The sequence below is a fragment of the Sylvia atricapilla genome, chromosome 5 (assembly GCF_009819655.1).
Source record: "Sylvia atricapilla isolate bSylAtr1 chromosome 5, bSylAtr1.pri, whole genome shotgun sequence".
Classification (NCBI taxonomy): Eukaryota; Metazoa; Chordata; class Aves; order Passeriformes; family Sylviidae; genus Sylvia; species Sylvia atricapilla.
This window is the reverse complement of record NC_089144.1, coordinates 23,394,892-23,414,267: the sequence shown is the minus strand read 5'-3', so window position 1 is coordinate 23,414,267 and position 19,376 is coordinate 23,394,892. Positions and strand designations below refer to the sequence as shown.

The window sequence follows — 19,376 nt, the reverse complement described above, 5'->3', positions numbered from 1 at the left end:
GCTAGGAGGGCCCCGAGGGCGTCTGGTGGGGACCCAAGCAGGGGACCCTGGGAGTGGCAAATGGGGGCCCAAAGGGATGAGGTCACCGGGAAATGGGGACTTGGGGACATGGGAAGGGGACCCTGGGAGTAGCAACTGTAAGAGGTAGGACCCCAGGGCATGGGGACACAGAGGACCCTGGGGAGGCCCAAGGATGTCACCTGAGTGCAGGACCGCTGGAGTTGACCCAGCGCAGACCAGCAGACCGCTGGGCTCCTGGGGACGGAGACTTGGGGGTGAGGACCAAGGGGTGCGGACCCGGGGAACACAGGAGAGACCGTGCTGGGGGTCCAGGAAGTGGGACTTGGGTCGTGGGGACACGGTGGAGGCTGAGGGGAGAGGTGGGAATGCGGATGGGGTTGTTGGTCTGGGGATGTGCGGACCTGGGGCGGGGACACGAGAGACCCTGCAGGTGTCAGCAGGGAACGGGGGGAGAGGGGGTCCAAGGAGAGGGACACGGGGATCCCAGAGTTGGGGACCCTCGAGGCCACACCCCACGGACACCCGTGTGCCCATCCCCGGCGCGGCAATGGCAGCCCTGGGCGACGGGTGCAGCGGGTTCGGGAACCTGTTCACGGAGATCGCGGAGAACAGCGCCCACGGGAGCCTGGTGGCGCGGCTGCCCCCGCCGGGGGACGCGGGGGGCGGCGCCGGGCTCCAGCTCTGCCTGGTGGGCGCCGACGCCGCATGGTTCTACCTGGACGGGCGCAGCGTCCGGCTCAACGTCTCGGCCGGGAGGGCGCTGGACCGTGAGGTGACACCGCAGGCACACCCCCCGGGCACCTGCCCTGCTCCAGCCGTCCTCTGTTTGTCGGGTGTCCATCTGTGTCCATCCTGCATCCATCCTGCATCCAATGTCCATCCTGAATCCACTCCCACCCATGCTGTGTCCATTCTTCACCCACCGTGTCCACCTACCTCCATCTTCCACCTGTGCCCATCCTACATCCACCTGTGTCCATCCTATGTCCACCCTGCATCTTTCCCGTGTCCACTGTCCATCCTGAATCCACTCCCACCTATGCTGTGTCCGTCCTCCACCCTTACTGTGTCCATCTACCTCCATCATCCACCTGCATCCATCTTCCACCCACCTGTGTCCATCCCACACCCACCTGTGTCCATCCTACATCCACCCTGCATCCTTCCTGGGTCCATCCTCCTTTCATCCTTTGTCCATCCTGTGCCCATCCCTCCATCTCCCACCCACTTGTATCCATCCTGTGTCTGTCACTCACACTCCTTCTATCTTGGGTTTGCTATCATCTGCCCATGTTCCATCCATCCTCCTCCTTGTGCCCATCCCGAGTCCATCCTCCTCCATCCATCCCATGTCCATCCCTTCATGCTCCTTCTGTGCTGAGTCCTCCTGCCCCTGCTTGGCTGGGGACCCCAGCACATCCCCGTGGGGCAGTCCCCCCTGTCACCCCATGTCCCAGTGCCCCAAACCTTGTCTCCTGCAGGAACTGGAGTCTCCGGTGCTGATGGTGGCCCTGACCTGTGCCGAGGACGGCTCCTCCCCGGTATGGCCACACACAGTGGGGACCCTGGGGAGCTCTGTGGGGCCCAGTCCCACCCTGGTCACTCCCCGTGTCCCTCCCCCACGCCGCTGGCAGGTCGAGTTCCGGATCATTGTACAGGTCCTCAATGAGAACGACAACCGGCCCCACTTCCAGGGGGCCACTGTCCTCACCCACAACGTCAGCGAGGTGACAGTGGCACTGCGGGCTCGTGTTGGAGACTGGGGTGGTGACATGTCAGGGACATGGACATGGTGGTGGGGCAGGGATGGTCACCAGGACAGAGATGGCTGTGGGCACAGACTGGGGACAGGGATGGTCAGGGTCATGGCCACAGTGAAGGGCATGGGCACAAGGACAGCGTTTGTGACAGCCTGGGTGCCCAGAAGGGATGGGGACACCTCAAAGTAGGAATGGGGATATTCTGTGTGTTTGTGAATGCTGGATGTGTTGAGGGACCCCCTGGTGACCCCCATGAGGCAGCTCAGGGATGTCTGGGGGGGCGGGGTGTGTTTGGGAATCCTGGGTGTGTTTGTGGCTGTTTCGGGGTCTGTTTGGGGAGCATGGGGCGTTCGGGGACCCCGGGGGGTGTTGGCGGCCCCCGGGACTACTGGTGACACCCGCGGGCAGCTGGCGCCGGTGCACTCGGTGGTGTTCAGCGCCCAGGCCGAGGACGCGGACGGGGACACGCTCATGTACGTCATCGACACGGCCTCGGTGAGCCGGGGCGGGGGCGGGGGCGGGGGCGGCGGGGGGGCCGGGGCCATCTGCCGGGCTGACCGACCCCCCCCAGCCCGACGCCCGCTTCTTCCGCATCGACCTCCCGAACAGCGGCCGCGTGGTGCTGGCGCGGGCCCTGGACTTCGAGAGCCGGCGGCACCTCGAGGTGGTCGTGACGGCCGTGGTGAGACCCCCGCCCTCCCGCCTGTGGCCCCCCCGCGTCTCCCGTCTCTCCCCGTGTCCGTGGGACCCTCACCCGCGGCACTCTGACACCGGACCCCCGTCCGTGAGCCCCCCAGTTGTGGGACCCTGGTGCAGGATCCTGACACGAGATCCCCATTGGTGGGACCCCTGCCCACCCTCGTGAATGGGGACCTGGCACCCACCCCTGGCCCCGGGGAGGACCCCAGGCCCGCCCCACCCCCACAGAGACCCCCACCCGCGGGTCTGGGGTCCCGCTGCCCACCGCACACCTCCCCGGGGTCGCGCCCTCCCGGCACGGCCGTGACACGGGAGGGTCACACAAGTGGGGGTCCCCCCCAGCCTTCCCGCCCCCCCACGCCCGCCGGCCGTCCCCGCCGGCCCCGCTAATTGGGGGTGACGTGATCCTGTCACCTGCCCTCAATCCCCCTCATTTCCTTAATGGGCCACCTGCGCCCCCTCCCCCCTCCAACGCCCCGCCCCCGCCCTGCCATCCCCCCCGGCTCCCCCCGGGCACCCCCACGCCGTGGTGGGAACTCGGCGGGACCCCACGGCCCTGGGCGAGACCCCTACTCCTGCCTGGGGCTGAGGGTCCTGTCCCTCGAGGTCCCCTTTACATGGCGATCCGTGTCCCGTGGGGGGTCCCTGTTCTCTGGGGATTCCCTGTGCCTGTGGAGTCCCCATTCAGTGGTGTCCCTGCGCCGTGGGGGTCCCTGTTCCCTGGAGTTCTCTGTCCCGTGGCTAGTCCCCATGCCGTAAGGGTCCCTGCTCCTCTCTGTGCCTCCCCCAGCAGGTTTTGGGGCGTCCCGTGCCCCGTTTTTTGCCTGCAGGAGATGAACACCAGGGAGCGGTTCAACGCCTCGGCGCGGGTGCGGGTCAATGTCCTGGACGGGGATGACCAGTACCCCCAGTTCCTGCCCTGCACCCCCCGCGCCCCCCACAGCCCCCCGGTCTGCACCAGCCCCGTCTACACCGCCAACGTCACCGAGGGCCAGCTCCAGGTGGGACACGGGGCCGCGGGGACACCGCGGGGAAGCGGGGCTTGGGGGGGGCCCGCGGGGCTCAGCCGGACACCTCCGTGTCCCCTCCTTGTCCCCAGGCGGGTCCCCTGAGCTTCAGCCCCGGCGCCGTCTATGCCGAAGACGGAGATAGGGGGCTGCGGGCGGCCATCACCTACTCCCTGCTGGCAGGTAACGGGGGACAGGGGGACACGGGGGACACGAGGGTCAGGGACAGCGACGCACAGACACGGCAGGGCAGGGGGGTGGGGACACAGCTAGAGACAGACGTGTGGGCAGGAACACAGCGACAGAGACACCACAGTACGGACACGGCAAGGCGGGGACACGGGTGGGCAGAGGTAGCCATGGTACCCGGAGGTGTCCTCAGGGCCCTGTGCCCCTCAATCCCTGGCAGGGCCCCCGGGGGTCCCCGTGGGGGGTGTCTGTGGTGATGGGGGGGTCTCCATGATGGGGGTGTCCCACCAGGAGACCCTATCCCGGGGGGTCCGAGTCAACACAATCCAATTGGGGCAAATTGAATAAAGGGATTGAGCTGGGGCGGGGTGTGGGGGGGTGTGGGGGGGGTCCTAATCCCCCTCTCGAGCGCGGGGGGGCTGCAGGGTGCGGATCAACCCCTGGTGCACCCAAGGGTGCTCCAGCACCAGAGGGGTTAACACCCCCCTACTGGGGTTCAAAGGGTTAATAACGCCCGGCCCGCGCTTTCCCCCCTTTCAAAATAAGGGGAGTCCTCCCCACCTTGAAGATCCAGGGTGGATGGGGGGAACATCACGGCCCCCCCCCAGGGGAGGCTGCCCCGGGGAGAGTTTCCCACAGTGCCCCGGGCAGGATTCAGGTGAGGGGGCCCGAGAGTGAGTGGAGTGGTCTCGGGGAGGGTCTCCATTTCTGTGCCCCCCCAGGTCAGGAGAGCAGCAGGTTCCACATCGACAATGTGACCGGGGCCATCACGCTGCTGCGGGCGGTGGAGAGCAGCCGCCAGACCCCCGAGATCTGCCTCAGCGTCATGGTGGGCGGGGGGCTCGGGGGGCTTGGGAGGCCTGGGGAGATTGAGAGACACTCAGGGAGATGGGAGACCTGAGGTGGGGGTCTCTGGGGAGATGGGGCTCCCCAGGAGGATGGGAGTCCCCAGGGAGATGGAGGTCCCTGGGATGGTGAGAGCTGCCTGGGGTACTCCAGGAAGCCCTCATGGATGCAGGAAGCTGGTGGCAGTGAGTGACCTGGGTGTCCCCTGTGTCTCTCCACACTCCACACCCCTGTGTCCTTCAATGTTCCCCCCATGTCCCAACGTTCCCCCGTGTGTCTCTTTCCCGTGTCCCCATGTGCCCCCTCTGTGTCCCCCCAACGTCCCCGTGTCCTGTTACCGTGTGTCCCCGCAGGCCTCGCAGGTGAACGACCCCTCCAAGTACGCGGTGGCGCGGGCCCTGGTGCGGGTCCTGGCCCCGAACCGGCACCCGCCGCGCTTCCCCCGCGCCCGGTACCGCGCGTTCGTGCCCGCGGCCCCGCGCCGCGCCGCGCTGCTGCTCACCTTCGGCGGGCAGGTGCTCGCCCTGCGCGCACACGACCCCGACTTCCCCGAGGTGAGCGGGACAGGGGGGCAGATGAGGGGGCGGGCAAGGTGTGAACAGAGGATGCAGGTAGGGGCGGGCAGGGGGCGGGGAGTGGTGCAGGTGAGGGTACAGGTATGGAGGCAGGTAGGATGCAGGTCAGGGTGCAGACAAGGTGAGGGTGTAGACAAGGTGAGGGCAGGAGGTGCAGGAAGGGGGTGCGGGCAGAGGGACAGCTAGGGGTGGGTAGGGATGCAGGTAGGGAACACAGGAAAGGGATGCAGGTAGAGGTGTGGCAGCGATGCAGGTAGTGGGTGAGGACGGGCGCGGGCAGGACCTGAGCCCCCCTCCCCGCAGGGGGTGAACCCCCAGGTGCGCTACACCCTGAGCCACGGAGCCAACCAGAGCCAGCAGCTGTTCCAGGTGATGCCCAACGGGCTCCTGGTGGCCCAGGCGGATCAGCTGCGGCCCGGGCAGAGCTACCTCCTGCAGGTGAGCGTGGGGGCAGGAGGGCACGGGGAGCCGGGGGCACCGGGGGGCTGGGGAGATGAGGGGGCATGGCAAGACTGAGGGGCACGGGGGGCGCTGGGTGGGCACGGTGGGAATTGGAGGCTGTGAGTACTGGAGGGGCACCAAGGGCTGGGTGGCATCGGAGAGGTGACACGGGGACGGGACAGAGAGGACACTGAGGCGTGGGGGCACCTCCACGTCCCCCCGGTGCCACAGCCATGTCCCCGCGTGTGCCCTGTCGTCACCACGTCCCCCTGTCCCCTCCATGCCGCGTCCCCCTCAGGTGCTGGCGCGGGACGAGGAATCGGGCGAGACCTCGAACACGACGGTGGAGCTGGAGGTGCTGTGGCCGGGGCAGGCCGGTACGGATGAGGGACACCCCCCACCGAAACCCCCCAGGGACCCCTCCGTGACCACCCCCACGGCACTGGGACACTCCCCAGGGACTCTTTCCAGGGATTCTCCCTGCCCCAAGGCGTTGGGCACCCCCAGGGACTCCTCTGCCCCTGGCGTTGGGGTAGCCCCCAGAGTGCCGGCGGGTGAGAAGGAGCCCTCCCGCATTGTGTCCCCCTCGTGATGGGTTTTCCCTGAGCTCCCCGAGGTGACAAGGCCCCCAGGCCTCCCCGTACTGCGATGTGGGATGTGATGTGGTCCCCCCCTCCCCGCGCCCCCCAGCCGTGCCCGTCTGCTGACACGCTGCGCAGCCCCCCCGGACCCCTCGGAGGCCCCCCGGGACGTGCCAGAGTGTGTCCCCGCCCGCTCCCCGCGCTCCCCCAGTGATGTCCCTCTCCCTTGACGTGTCCCCTCTGTCGCGCAGCCCCGCGGGACCCCTCGGAGCCGCCCCCCGGGCGGGGGGTGCCGGCGGGGGCGGTGGCGGGGGGCGCAGGGGCGCTGCTCCTGCTCGGGGCCCTTCTCCTGCTGGCGCTCCTGGCGCTGCGGGCGCGGCGGCGGCGGCGGAGGCAGCAGCACACGGCGGACCGGGCGGCGCTCGCCATCGAGAAGCACCCCAACGTGGTAGGGGCCCCCCAACCCGGGCTGTGCTCCCCCAGAATCCCCGACACCCTCCTCACCTCCAACCCCCCCCCCCCTCCGCTCCTCCGGGGCACCCCTAGCTCTGCCCAGCCCCCCCCGGCCTGCCCCCTGCGCCCCCAGAGCCCCCCAACACCCTTCCGCACCCCGCATCCCCAAACCCCTGCAGACCCCCAGCTCTCCCCAAACCTCCCGCACCCTCATCCCACTCCCGGCTCTCGGGGGCAGGGGAGGGGTCCCCGGGTCAAGGGGGGCGCTGCGGGACCGGGGGACCCTCCAGTGGGAGGAAAGTGGGTGCCCTGTTTTGGGGGGGCTGGGAAGGAAGGGCGTCTCTTGTGTCTGGGGGGGCTGTGGGATGGGGGCTCTGCTGGCTTGGGGGGGAAGGTTCTGAAGGGGGTACCCGGGTCTGGGGGCTGCGGGAAGGAGGGAGCCCCCCGTGCCTCAGTTTCCCGGCTGACCCCCCCGTTCCCCCCCACAGAGCCTGAGATGGTTCCAGCCGGTGAGTGGGGGGGAGGGGGCGATCACCCAAAAAGTGCTGGGGGGTGGGGGGCGAGAGCCACTCTGCTCCGACCCTCCCAAAAAGGAGGATATGGGGTCCCCTGTGCCAGGGGGGTCCCATTAGGAGGGGTCCCATGGGGAAGGTCGGGGTGCTGGGCCGGGATTGGGGTGCTGGGGGTGGCTGTGCTGGGGGGGTCCCATGACGGGTCCTGTTGGGGGGGTCGGGGTGCTGGGAGCCTCCAAGAGGGTCCGGGGTGCTGGGGAGACCTTGGGGCGCGGGGGGGTCCCATGGGTAAGGTGAGGATGCTGGGGGGCTTGAGGGTCCCTGTGATGGGGGATCCCGCAGGGAGTCCTGGGGAGCTCGAGGTGCCTGGGGGGTCCCATGGGGGGGTTCTGTCCCAGCAGGGCCCTGGGGGGTCCCACGGGGGAATCCCTGGTCTGGGCAGGGGTTGGAGCACTGGGGGTCCTCATGGGGGTGCCTCTGGAGGGTCCTTGTGCAGGCGGGCCACCGTGGGGGCGGTCGGGGCGCTGGGCGGGGCTTCCCATGGAGGGTCCCCGCGTGGGAGGGTGTCCCGGGGGGGTGTCGGGTGTGGGGGGTGTCCCCTGGCCCCTCTGACCCCTCTTCTCCCCCGCAGGTGCAGGCCGGCAAGTCCCCCCCGAGCCCCCCCCGGCTCTACTACCCCAACGAGGGCTACAGCGAGGTGGGGGAGGCCCTCCCGCCGCCCCCCCCGCCCCCGCCGCCGCCTCCGCCGCCTCCCCCGCCGGCCCCCCAGCCGCCCCCCGCCCCCAAACCCCAGGCCAACTCCGTGGGACGGCCGGGGGGGGCCTCGCCAGGGGGGGGATCCCCAGCGGGGTCGCCGCCGCCCAGCGCCAGCCCCACCGCCCCCCGCGCCCCCAGCCCCGGCGAGGTCTCGGGGGGACCCGCGGAGGGCGGGGGCAGCCCTGTGCCCGGGGGGCGGCGGGGGGGGGCCCTGGGGGTGCTGCCGGCGCTGGAGGAGGTGAGCGAGGAGAGCCTGGAGGAGGGGCCGGGCAGCGACCCCCGAGTGCCGCCCCCGCTGCTGCAGCTGCTCGAGGACTCCATCGAGTGCTGAGGGGGGCGCGGGGGGGCGGCCGCGCTCGGGGGGGGCACAATAAACAGCTGGAAAGACACCGGTGGTAACTGGGGAGGGCTGGGACATACTGGGATGTACTGGTCGGCGCTGGGGGCCGCTGGGAAGCGCTCGGAGGGCACTGGGGAGTTACTGGGATGCACTGGTTGGAACTGGAAGTCACTGGGGGCCGCTGGTTCGCACCGAGAGGGTCACTGGGGTATCCTAAGAGGTTGTCACAGTCCCCGCCCCGCTCCCATTTGGGCGTTTCCCGCGTTTCCTGTGGCCCAGCCCCTGGGGGCGGTGTATCGCTGACCACGCCCCTTAAAGGCGCCGCGTCCCTCCAGCGGCCCCAGCCTGCGCTGCCCCCTGAGGGGGGCGCGGGGTCTCCCTGCCCCGCGTGGGGAGGGTGCCGAGGGCAGGGGTGATGGGTCCTGGGGGGCGGACGGTCTCTTGGGTGTCCCCAGGGTGCCACCAGGGTCCCCGGCGTGCCACCAGGGTGCCGTGGGGTCCCAGTGCCGCACGTGGGGTTTGGGGGTGCAGAGGGCACCGCGGTCCCCTGGGTGTCGTGGGGGGTCCCTGAGGGGGGCCCTTCCCCCACGCGTGACCCCGTGGCCATGGGCGGCCCCCGCTAAGAGGCTTGAGCGGGCGTTTGTCGCTAATCCCCGGGGTCACCGGCACCGGCGGGTCACCTCCGGCGGGTGGCACCGGCTCGGTGACACTCCCAGTAGTAGCGCTGGGGGGCACGGGGACGGCGGGGGGCACTGGGAGCGCTGGCAGCACGGTGTGCTGGTTTGTACTGGGAGCGCTGGGGCACACGGGGCCCTACCGAGGGGCATTCGAGGCTGTGCTGGGAACACTGGGGAATGCTGAGAGCACCGGGGAGTGCCGAGGTGAACTGGCATGTACTGAGATGTACTGGGAAATCTGGGGAAGCACTGGGGAGCTGTGGAAGAACCGTGTGCAATGCGTTCGGACACACTGGGATAGCTGGGTTATACTGGTTTATACTGGGAGCGCTGGGCGCAGCAGCACGCCCCCCCCCGTTACCTTCCTGCCCTTCCCTCGCCCCCCTCCCAAATCCCCCCGTAATCCCGGCCGCGTTAATCCCCGGCAGCTGCCGCGGCTGCAAATGGCCCGGGGATGTAGGGGGGGGCAAAAAGGCTACGACCCCCCGTGGGACCCCCGCGTGTCGCGGTCCCACGCGTGTCCCCCCTGCGCGGCTCAGGAGGGGCTGAGAGTGCGACCCCCCCACGGTGGGGCCGGGGGAGGGCGGGGACGCGGCGAGTGGAGGGCGCGGGGGTGGAGCCCCCTGTGTGTGTCCTCCCCTCCGTGACCTCCCCGCGAACGGGGAACGACCCCCGCGCTGCCCCGTGCCTCAGTTTCCCCCGCGTCGCGGCCGAACCTCCACGAGGTGGGCGGAGCCGAGGGGGCGGCACCGCCCTCCACGTCCCCCCCGTCCCGCGGCAGCGGGTCCCGCCGGCAGCGGCGCCCACGGACCCCCCCCGGCACCCGCGGGATCCCTCCGGGACCCCCCCCCCGCGCCATGGAAGCCCCCCCAGACCCCCCTGAGGGCGAGGTGACCCCCGCGGGACAGGGGGAGGGCAGGTAAGGGGGGGGCCGGGGGGGTCTGGAGGGGTCTGGGGGGGGGGGGGGGCAGTGCCGGGGGGTCTCGGGGGTCCGGACAGCGCAGGGGGACGGACCGTGGCGGGGGGGTGTCAGTGTGGGGGGGTCCCGGGGTCAGAGCCGGGGTCGGGACAGTGCAGGGGGACGGTCCGCGGGAATCCGTGCCGGGGGTCCAAGCGGCTCTGCCGGGGGATCCGTGCCATGGCCGTGCTCGGGTGGGCTCTGTGTGCACCCTGCGGGTCCCTGTGCCGGGGGGGTCACCTGGGGACACGGGGGGGGTCACCTTGGAGAGGGGACAGGGCCGCACCGGCCCCCCCTGCCCTGCCCTGCCCGGCTCTGCCTACGGGGGGCGCAGTGCCGGGGACCCTGCACCCAATTTGGGGGTGCACCGACCCCCGGGTCTGTGTGGGGGTGTCCCCGAGCAGGAGGCGGGAACGCTGAGAGGTGCGGGCAGCTGCGGGCATGGCACACACAGGTGCAGGGAGGGCTCTCACAGGCGCTCACACAGATGCAGGAATGGCACACACAGGGCACACAGGTCCACACGCAGGTGCTGTGATCACAGGTGCAGGGAGGGCTCTCACAGGTGATCACAGGTGCCTTTGCCGCCCTGTCCCCCGGGGCTCGTTAGCGGCTGCACAAACAACCCCGGGGGCCCGCGGGCTGTCCCCAGCGTCACCCGGGGCCGGGGGGACCCCGAGGAGCGGGGGCACCCAAAACTCTGCTGAGTGTTCCCCCAAAGGGGAGCCGCCCCAAAATCAGGGGGTGCACCCAAAAACGGGGAGCACCCAAAACAGAGTGGGGCACCCTAAATAGAGCATTGCTTCCCAAGAAAGAAAGTGTACCCAAAAGAGGGAGTACTCAAAACAGAGGGCGCACCCCAAAAACTGGGGGGGGGCACCCAAATGCAGGAGGTGCACCCAAACAGGAGGAATACACCTCCAAAAATGGGAGCACGCAAAATAAAAAAGGATTGCACCCCAAAAGACGAGGTGTACCCAAAAGAGAGGTGCACTCAACGCCAAACACAGGGGCTGCCCCGCAGAAGAGGGGGTTCCGCAACCCCCAAAGCAGAGAGGAGCCCGAAGCCCGGGGCTCAGGGGTGTCCCCGAAGCTCCGGCGGTGGGCGGGGCCTGGTGGGGCGGACACAGGGGCGTGGTCCCGAGGCCCCGCCCCCGGCGGCGCTCAGCGCCATGGGCGAGGGGGAGCCCAGGTACGGGGGGGTTACTGGGGGCACTGGGGCGCTGCCGGGGCGCGCCGGGACCGAGGCAGCTGCACCGGGGACAGACGGGGCGGCACACGGGGAGGGAAGGGCTGTACTGGGGGCACTGGGAGGGACTGGGGCGTTACTGGGGCGGGAGAGAGCAGCAGCGACGGGACACGGGGGGTGTTACTGGGGTGCGGCGGGGCGGCACTGGGGGGTACCGGGGGGCTACTGGGAGATGGAGGGGCAGCAGTGAGGGGTACTGTGGGGCTGCTGAGGGCAGGTTCCCGGCGGTTACCGGGGGTGTGGGGCAGCGGTGGGGGGTGGGAGGTGGGGGGGATACTGGGGGTACGGGAGGGGCTACTGGGAGCGCTGGGAGGTGCGGGAGGGGCTATGGGGGGGCCGCTGGGAGGCGCGGGGGGTGACCGGGGGTGCGGGAGAGGGAACTGGGAGCGCTGGGGCCGCTCCCGGGGCACTGGGAGCGAGGGGAGCACCGGGAGGCGCTGGGCAGGCTGGGAGGGGGGGGGGGCTGCGGCGGCCAGTCCCGGCCCTGGCCACGCCCCACGGGAGCGGCCACGCCCACGGCCACGCCCCGGCCACGCCCTGCACCGGGGCTGCTGCGGGAGCGCAACGCGCGGGACTCCCACGGGAGCGGGACAGCCCTACGGGGGACCCCCAGGACCACCACGGGGGCGGGATTCCTCCCGAAAACCCCCACGGGACCCCCCTTGGGGACTCCCCTTGAAAGAGTGACCCCTCCGTGACCCACTCAGGAACTCCCCCATCGGGATCTACCCCCGTGGGAGATCTACCTTCCCGAGATCCCCGCTGGGACCCCCCGAGAGCGGAACCCCCCTCAGCCCGGCCCGGCCAGACCGGCTGTGGGTGTAGGTGGAGGGGGGAGCCCGGTGTGGTTCGGGGGTCCCAGCCCTAGGTGGGGTCCCCATCCTGGGGATTGTCTTGGTGCAGTGGGGGTCCCTGTCATGGTGGGTGTCCCTGTGCCGGTGTTAGCGGGGGAATCCTGGAAAATTCTGTCCAGTGCGGGTGGGGGTCCCAGTCCTGGGGGGTTTCTGCTGTGGATGGGGGTCCCAGGGAGGCCCCAGGGCTGTTCCGAGGGGATCCCGGTGCCAGCCTCCCGCCAGCGTGGCCATGGGGTGGGGGTCCCGGGGGGGTCCGGGGGGGTCCCGGTGTGTCCGGGGTCCCGGTGCCAGCCTCCCCCCAGCATGGCGCAGCAGCTGATCAGCGGGGCCGGGTACGTGCCCGAGGACGGACTCACGGCCCAGCAGCTCTTTGCCTGCGCCGATGGCCTCACCTACAAGTGAGGGTGACCCCCTACCTCACAACCCTCTGACCCCTCTCAGCACCACCTGACCCTCAGAGGCGCCTCCCGACCCCCCTAAACACAACCCAGCACCTCCAGATGTTCCCCTGGGGCCATCTGAAACCCCGGGAACTTCCCAGCACCCTCCAGACCCCTCCCCAAGGAAGCCCAAACTCTCTCCTCCATGGCAGCCCCAGAGAATCCCCCCACAGATCCCCCAGGAACCCCAGCAGGGACACCCCAAGAACCACTCGACCCCCCCCTGCGCCTCCACTGCAAACCCCTCAGGAACCCCCAGGCGCCCCCAGAAACTCTTCCAGACCCCTTCAGAAGCCCCTGACCCCCCCAGCTAGCTGCCCCCTCCCTTGGTACCTCCCCCTCCCTTGGGCGTCCCCGCAGGGGGGACCCTCAGAGGACACATTCTTTTCCCTCCTGCCCTGGTGGATCTGGATCAGTTTGGGGGGGGGGGGGGAGGGGCAGTGGGATCCCAGCCCTTTGTCCCCCCACAGTGACTTCCTCATCCTTCCTGGCTACATCGACTTCACGGCCGAAGAGGTGGTGAGTGCCCCCACCCAGGACCCTCCCGTGCCCCCGAGATCCCCCCCTCTGGGATCCCCACCGTGCTCTCCCCACCAGGGTGGCTCCCCTGGCTCGGGACCCCCTCAGTGACACCCCTCTGTCCCCGTCCCCGGGGTGACCCCATCCCCTTCCTGCCCCTTGCTGTGATTCCAGGGTTGGGCGATGCCTGGGGGGGTCTCTGAAGGTTTTGGGGTATGGGGAGCTCAAGGAACCCCAACCCTTGAGGGGCGGATAGGGGGTGCAGGGTCCCTGTGCTTTTGGGGGTGCTGGGAGGGCAGGGAGGGCTCAGGTGGAGTCAGGGCCCTCGCATTCCTCAGAGGAGTTCCCCCTGCCCCTCGAGGGGAGGGTCAGGATTTTAGGGGTGCTCCCCTCCCTCAGGACCTGACGTCAGCACTGACCCGAACCATCACCCTGAAGACGCCCCTGGTATCATCCCCCATGGACACGGTCACCGAGGGGGACATGGCCATCGCCATGGCTGTGAGCAGGGGACACTGGGGGGACACCTGGGGGACAGGGTCATTGAGGGTGATATGGCCATCGCCATGGCTGTGGGCAGGGAGGGGACACTGGGGGGGCACGGTCACCAAGGGGGACATGGCTGTCACCACGGCTGGGGGCACCCACGTGGGTGGAGGCATCGCGGGGAGGCACTGAGGGGACATCCGGGGGTTCTGGAAGTGATTGGGGGGCTCTGGGCTGGGGGAGCCCTGTCAGACGGGGGGGGGACATCCGTGGGTGCTTGGAGGGCACTCAGGGAGCTGGGCGGCGGGGGGCACAGTCCCCGAGGAGTGCACGGGGGGCCGCGGGGGGGCTGTAAGAGGGGCTGCCCACCCAGCTGTAGCTCGGGAACCCACGGTCCTCCGTGTCCCCCCAGCTGAACGGCGGCATCGGCATCATCCACCACAACTGCACCCCCGAGTTCCAGGCCAGCGAGGTGCGCAAGGTCAAGGTGAGCCCAGGGCACCCCGCGCCGGGACCCCCCCCGGTCCCCGTGTCCCCTGGGGAGCTGCCAGCGTTGGCCAGCGGCGATCAGCTGTGGCCATCAGCACTGCAGTTTGAGAGTCCCATCCGTGTTTCCTGTCCTTGTGCCTCTCGGGGTTCCTGAACTCTCGGGGTCCCTGTGCCCCGGGTGACGCTGTCCCAAGTGTCCCTGAGCCCGCCGTGTCCCTGTGCCCCGGGTGACGCTGTCCCTCCGTGTCCCCGTGTCCCTGTATGACGCTGTCCCTGTGTCCCTGAGCCCCCTGGGTAACACTGTCCCTCCATGTCCCTGAGCCCCCCCGTGTGACGCTGTCCGGTGTCCCCATGCCCCGGGTGACTCTGTCCTGGTGTCCCCAGCGGTTCGAGCAGGGTTTCATCACGGAGCCGCTGGTGATGAGCCCAGCGCACACCGTAGGGGACGTGTGGGACGCCAAGGCCCGGCTCGGCTTCTCGGGGGTCCCCGTCACCCACTCGGGGCGCCTGGGAGGGCGGCTCGAGGGCATCGTCACCTCCCGCGACATCGACTTCCTGCGGGAGAGAGACAGGGCCACACCCCTGGCCGAGGTGGGCGTGGGATGGGATGTGGGGCAGGGGTGTGGGGCAGAGATGGGATGTGGGTTGGAGGTTGGTGTCTTGTGGGGCGGGGTGAGATGGGATGTGGGGCAGGGATGGGATGTGGGTTGGAGGTTGGTGTCCTCTGGGGTGGGGTGGGATGGATGGGAGGTTGCAGAGATCTGTGGCAGGGGTGGGGGCTGCCCGCGGTGGCCCTGGGCCCCCCAGTGCAGATGACAGTGACACACAGTGCAGGTGACAGTGACGGTACCTGTGCCTGTGACAGTGCCAGTGCATGTGACAGTGAGAGACAGTGATGGTGACAGTGCTGGTGGCAGTGGAGGTGACAGTGCCACCGACAGGGTCAGTGCCAGTACTGGTGGCAGTGCTGGTGCCAGGGTCAGTGCCAGTACTGGTGACAGTGACAGTGGCAGTGCCAGACAGTTCCACTATGTGTGCCCATGCCAGTGACATGCAGGTCCCTGTGTGTGTCCCCAGGTGATGACCAAGCGCAGGGACCTGGTGGTGGCCCCAGCCGGTGTCACCCTCAAAGAGGCCAACGAGATCCTGCAGCGGAGCAAGAAAGGTTCAGGGGGGGCACCTGTCACCCCCTGAGTCACCTGTCTACCCCCCAAGTTCCCTGTCACCCCCTGAATCACCTGTCACACCCCCAAGTCCCCTATCATCCCATAGGAACCCCCACAGCAACTAACTGGTGTCACCCCCCAGGGGTCAACTCCACTCAGGGACACCTCTGTGTCACCCTGGGCACTCCACAGGGAACTGTCCCTGTTCCTCTCCTCCCATGCTCCCATCCTCTCGTGACATTTTCCCCGCTGTGTCCCCGGTGCTGCTGATGGGGACCAGCCCTAATGAGCTGGTGGCTGTGACTGCCCTGTCCTTCAGGTCCCCTCCTTGACCCTGGGGTCAGCCCTGTGTCGCCCATTCCTGAGGTCATCTCCATGTCTCTGCAGACCCACCCGATGCCCCCCATGCCTGGGTGACCCCACATGCTCCCGTGTCCCCTGGGGAGCTGCTGATGGTGGCCGGTAGTGACACGCTGGTGGCCACCATCATCCTGCGCTTGGGATCCCTTGCGCGTTCCGTGTCCCCAAATTCCCCAAATTCCGTGTCCCCGGGCTGCCCGGTGAGCTGTCCCCGCGCTGTCCCCGCAGGGAAGCTGCCCATCGTCAACAGCCGTGACGAGCTGGTGGCGCTGATGGCGCGCACGGACCTGAAGAAGAACCGGGAGCACCCGGCGGCCTCCAAGGACGGGCGGAAGCAGCTGCGGGTCGGGGCCGCCATCGGCACCCGCGAGGACGACAAATACCGGCTGGACCTGCTCGTGCAGGCGGGCGCCGACCTCGTGGTGCTGGTGCGTGCACCCCGAAACCGGGGGCACCCCAGATTAGGGGGCTCCGGGCACGGGGGACCCCAAAAACTGGGGGCTCCGGGTATGGCGGGCTGGAGGGATGAGGCTGAGGGAGGGGATGGGGCTCGAGCTGCTGGGGCAGGGAGAGTGGAGCTCGTGGTGCTGGTGGGTGTGGAGGGGTCCCCGAAAACGGGGGGTAAGGGCACCCCAAAAAATATGAGAGCCTCAAATGCGGGCCATGAAAAAGGGGTGGCACAGAGTTGGGGGATAGGGAGCATCCCAAAAATGGAGGGATGAGGATGGAGCAGGGATGGAGCTGCTGATGCAGGTGGGTGGATGCAGGGGGGGGGATCCTAAAAATAGGGGGAGGGGGCACCCCAAAAGCCGTGGGTCCCCAAAAGGGTGGGGATGGGATATGGGGGTGGGGATGGAGCTGCTGAGTGAGGTGTGCCCCAAAAAAGGAGGGGCCTGGGGGGTACCCCCCTCCTCACTGAACCCCAATCTCCTGCCCGGCACCCCAATACCTGCCCCCACCCCGCACCCCAAACTGGGCCCCCAGGACTCGTCGCAGGGGAACTCCCGGTACCAGCTCAGCATGATCCGGTACATCAAGGCCAAGTACCCCGAGCTGCAGGTGGTGGGAGGCAACGGTGAGACCCCGGCCCGGGGCAGGCACAGCCTGGGCTGCAGCCTGGGAGGGGGCAGCGAGGAGGGGGGGAAACGGGGAGACCCCAAAAGGGAGGGAGGGGGAATGGGGGTGGGATTTGGGGTGTCCCTTGCAGCGGTGAGGTGGGATTTGGGATGTCATCTTTTGGGGCTATTTTTAAGGTGCCCCCCCCACCCCCCGTCATGGTGGGACAGGATTTGGGGAGGGTGGGACAGGATTTGGGGTGCCGTTTTGGGGACTGTTTTGGGATACTGTATTTGGGGTACACCCCTGCAATGGTGGGGTGGGGTGCAGGGTGCCCTGGGCACTGTTGGGGTGCCATTTTGGGGTGTCCCCCGCAGTGGTGACAGCGGCCCAGGCCAAGAACCTGATCGACGCCGGGGTGGACGCGTTGCGGGTGGGGATGGGCAGCGGCTCCATCTGCATCACCCAGGAAGGTGGGTGACACCCTTGGGCCCCCTGATCCCACCCTGGCACCCCCGAACACCCCTGCAGTGTCCCCATTGTGGCCTTTGGTGTGTCCCTGTTGCCGCTGTACCCCTGCCCCCGTGTCCCTGTCCCCATGACAGTGTCCCTGACCCTGATCCTGTCCCTCTGCCAGTGCTGGCACATGGCCAGGCTCAGGCCATGGCCGTGTCCCTTGTGCTCCTGTGCCTGACCCCCTGTCCCTGTGATGGTGTCCCTGTCCTCACAGCAGTTCTGGTGTGCAACCAGGCTCAAGCTATGGCTGTGTCCCCAATATGTCCCTGTCCCTGTGGCAGTGCTGGTGTGTGGCCATGCCCAGGCCACAGCCATGTCCTTTACAGTGTCCCTGACATGCCCCTGGCCCCAGAGGAGTGCTGGTGTGTGACCAGGCTCAGGGTGTGGCCATGTCCCTAACATGTCCCTTACAGTATCCCTGTCGCACTGCTGGCAATGCCCAGGCCATGGCCCTGTCCCATACAGTGTCCCTGACATGTCCCTATGCCTGTCCCCATGGCAGTGCTGGCGTGTGGCCGTGCCCAGGCCACAGCTGTGTACCGTGTGGCCGAGTATGCGCGGCGCTTTGGTGTCCCTGTCATCGCTGATGGTGGCATCCGCAGCCCCGGCCACGCTGTGAAGGCGCTGGCACTGGGAGCCTCCACAGGTGAGGGGACATCAGGGGGACCAAGGGACAGAGGGGGGCACCCAGCACTCAGAGAGGACATCCTGAGGGTCCCCAGCCCACCCTGGGGGCATCCGACAGTCCCCAGCCCATCCCGAGGAGGGTTTCATAACCCCCTACCACTCTGGGGGGGTCCCTGACGGGGTGTCCCCCGCAGTGATGATGGGGTCACTGCTGGCGGCCACCACGGAGGCACCGGGCGAGTTTTTTTTCTCGGAGGGCGTGCGGCTGAAGCAGTACCGGGGCATGGGCTCGCTGGATGCCATGGAGCAGGGCCCGGGCAGCCAAAAACGCTACTTCAGGTACCCCACGGGGGCCTGGGGGGGGGGGGGGAGGTGCCGCCCCCCAGCCGCCCCCCCAGCTCCTGTGTGTCCCCCCGCAGCGAAGGGGACGCGGTGAAGGTGGCACAGGGCGTGTCGGGCTCGGTGCAGGACAAGGGCTCCATCCACAAGTTTGTGCCGTACCTGCTGGCCGGGCTCCAGCATGGCTGCCAGGACCTGGGCGCCCGCAGCCTCTCGGCACTCCGGTCAGTGCGGGCTCGGGGGGCTCCGGGGGGGACTGGGGGGTCCCGGCCGCCCCCACAAACCCCTCCCGGCCCCCCCAGGTCCATGATGTTTGCTGGGGAGCTGAAGTTCGAGCGAAGGACGGTGGCGGCGCAGGTCGAGGGGGGAGTGCACGGGCTGCACTCGTGAGTGGGGACGAGGCTGGGGGCTTTGGGGGTGGGTTTGGGGGCTGGAGGGGTTTGGGAGAACTGGGGGATTTGGGGGAGATTTTGGATGGCTGAGAGTGGTTGGAGGAGGCTTGGGGGGCTGAGGGGGTTTGGAGGAGGTTTGGGGGGGCTGAAGGGGTTTGGGGGCTGTAAGTGGTACAGGAGCTGTGGGGCTTGAGGGAGCTGGGGGATCCTGGGGGGCTTGGGAGGTTTTGGGGGGCTGAGGAAGGCACCACTTCAGATCCCAGTTGCCACAGTACGGGATCTGGGGGCACTCCCAGTTTCCCCAGTGTGGGGGATGGGGGATTGGGGTGTGGGGGGCTCCTGTGGCCCCCCCCCAACCCTCCTTATCTTCCCCTCCCCTACAGCTTTACGGTTCTGCCCTGTAAGTACCTGCTCACCTCCTGGGATTGGGGGTGCTTGGGGGGACCCCCTTTACCCTCTCTTATCCCCTCCCTGATGGACAGTGAGGCTGGGGGAGGGGGGAATCCCTAATCCCCCAGCCAGGATCTGGGGTTTGGGGGTTCGCTTTCCCCCTCTTTGACCCCCCTTTGTCTCCCCAGTGCCGAGAGGGGGCTGCCCTGAGGAGGGGTCCCCCCGGGCCAGCGCCCCTCGCCCAGAGCCTGCAGGGACCCCTCCGGCCCCCCGACACCGGCGCTGCTGATGCTGCACTGGGAGCCCCCAAATGGGGACACCCCCAAAATGGGGGCACCCCCAAACCCCCCTGAGCACAGAGGTGTGGGGACCTCGGAAACTCTCCCGGAACTGGGGGTGCGGGGAGCCCCCAAATTCCCCCGGGGCACCACAGGGGAGGGGGTTCCCCAGAGCCCTCAGAAATGGGGGTGCAGGGACCCCCCCAAAGGTCACGGGGCCATCACGAGGCTGCAGGTACCTCTCCAGAGAGGGGGATGCAGGGACCCCACAACCCCCCCCCAGAATGGTGCAGGGACCCCCCAAACCCTCACTGGTACTGAGGAGCCTGCAGGGCCGTGTCCCCCTGTCCCCCCGAGTGGGGATGGGGGGACCCCCGCAGCCTCCAGGGGCCCCCAGCAC

General features: G+C 68.8%; 1 protein-coding gene across 4 annotated transcripts; it reads left to right on the top strand.

Moving 5' to 3' along the window:
• The first annotated feature begins 10,741 nt into the window (after positions 1-10,741).
• Positions 10,742-19,210, top strand: IMPDH1 (inosine monophosphate dehydrogenase 1). 4 transcript variants are annotated; one of them, XM_066318933.1, is made up of 16 exons: positions 10,742-11,007; positions 12,221-12,316; positions 12,829-12,877; positions 13,277-13,378; positions 13,776-13,850; positions 14,237-14,443; positions 14,930-15,017; positions 15,607-15,806; positions 16,363-16,453; positions 16,812-16,907; positions 17,453-17,596; positions 17,772-17,916; positions 17,997-18,140; positions 18,219-18,302; positions 18,692-18,708; positions 18,887-19,210. In XM_066318933.1, exons 1-16 carry the CDS (start codon positions 10,742-10,744, stop codon positions 18,985-18,987), a joined length of 1,905 nt encoding a protein of 634 aa, XP_066175030.1. In that variant the 3' UTR covers positions 18,988-19,210. The 4 variants fall into 4 exon arrangements, with proteins under 4 accessions (XP_066175030.1, XP_066175032.1, XP_066175033.1 ...); XM_066318935.1 differs by lacking the exon at positions 10,742-11,007 and having other exon boundaries at positions 12,008-12,316; XM_066318936.1 differs by lacking the exons at positions 10,742-11,007; positions 18,692-18,708; positions 18,887-19,210 and having other exon boundaries at positions 12,008-12,316; positions 18,219-18,306.
• The last annotated feature ends 166 nt before the right edge of the window (positions 19,211-19,376 follow it).

Excerpts from the sequence above, each read along its gene's own strand:
- IMPDH1 (XM_066318933.1), top strand. The coding sequence starts at position 10,742 with ATGGGAGCACGCAAAATAAAAAAGGATTGCACCCCAAAAGACGAGGTG. Across the intron at positions 13,851-14,236 it reads GCGAGGTGCGCAAGGTCAAG|CGGTTCGAGCAGGGTTTCAT; the intron begins GTGAGCCCAGGG and ends TGGTGTCCCCAG. Across the intron at positions 18,141-18,218 it reads CGCAGCCTCTCGGCACTCCG|GTCCATGATGTTTGCTGGGG; the intron begins GTCAGTGCGGGC and ends CGGCCCCCCCAG.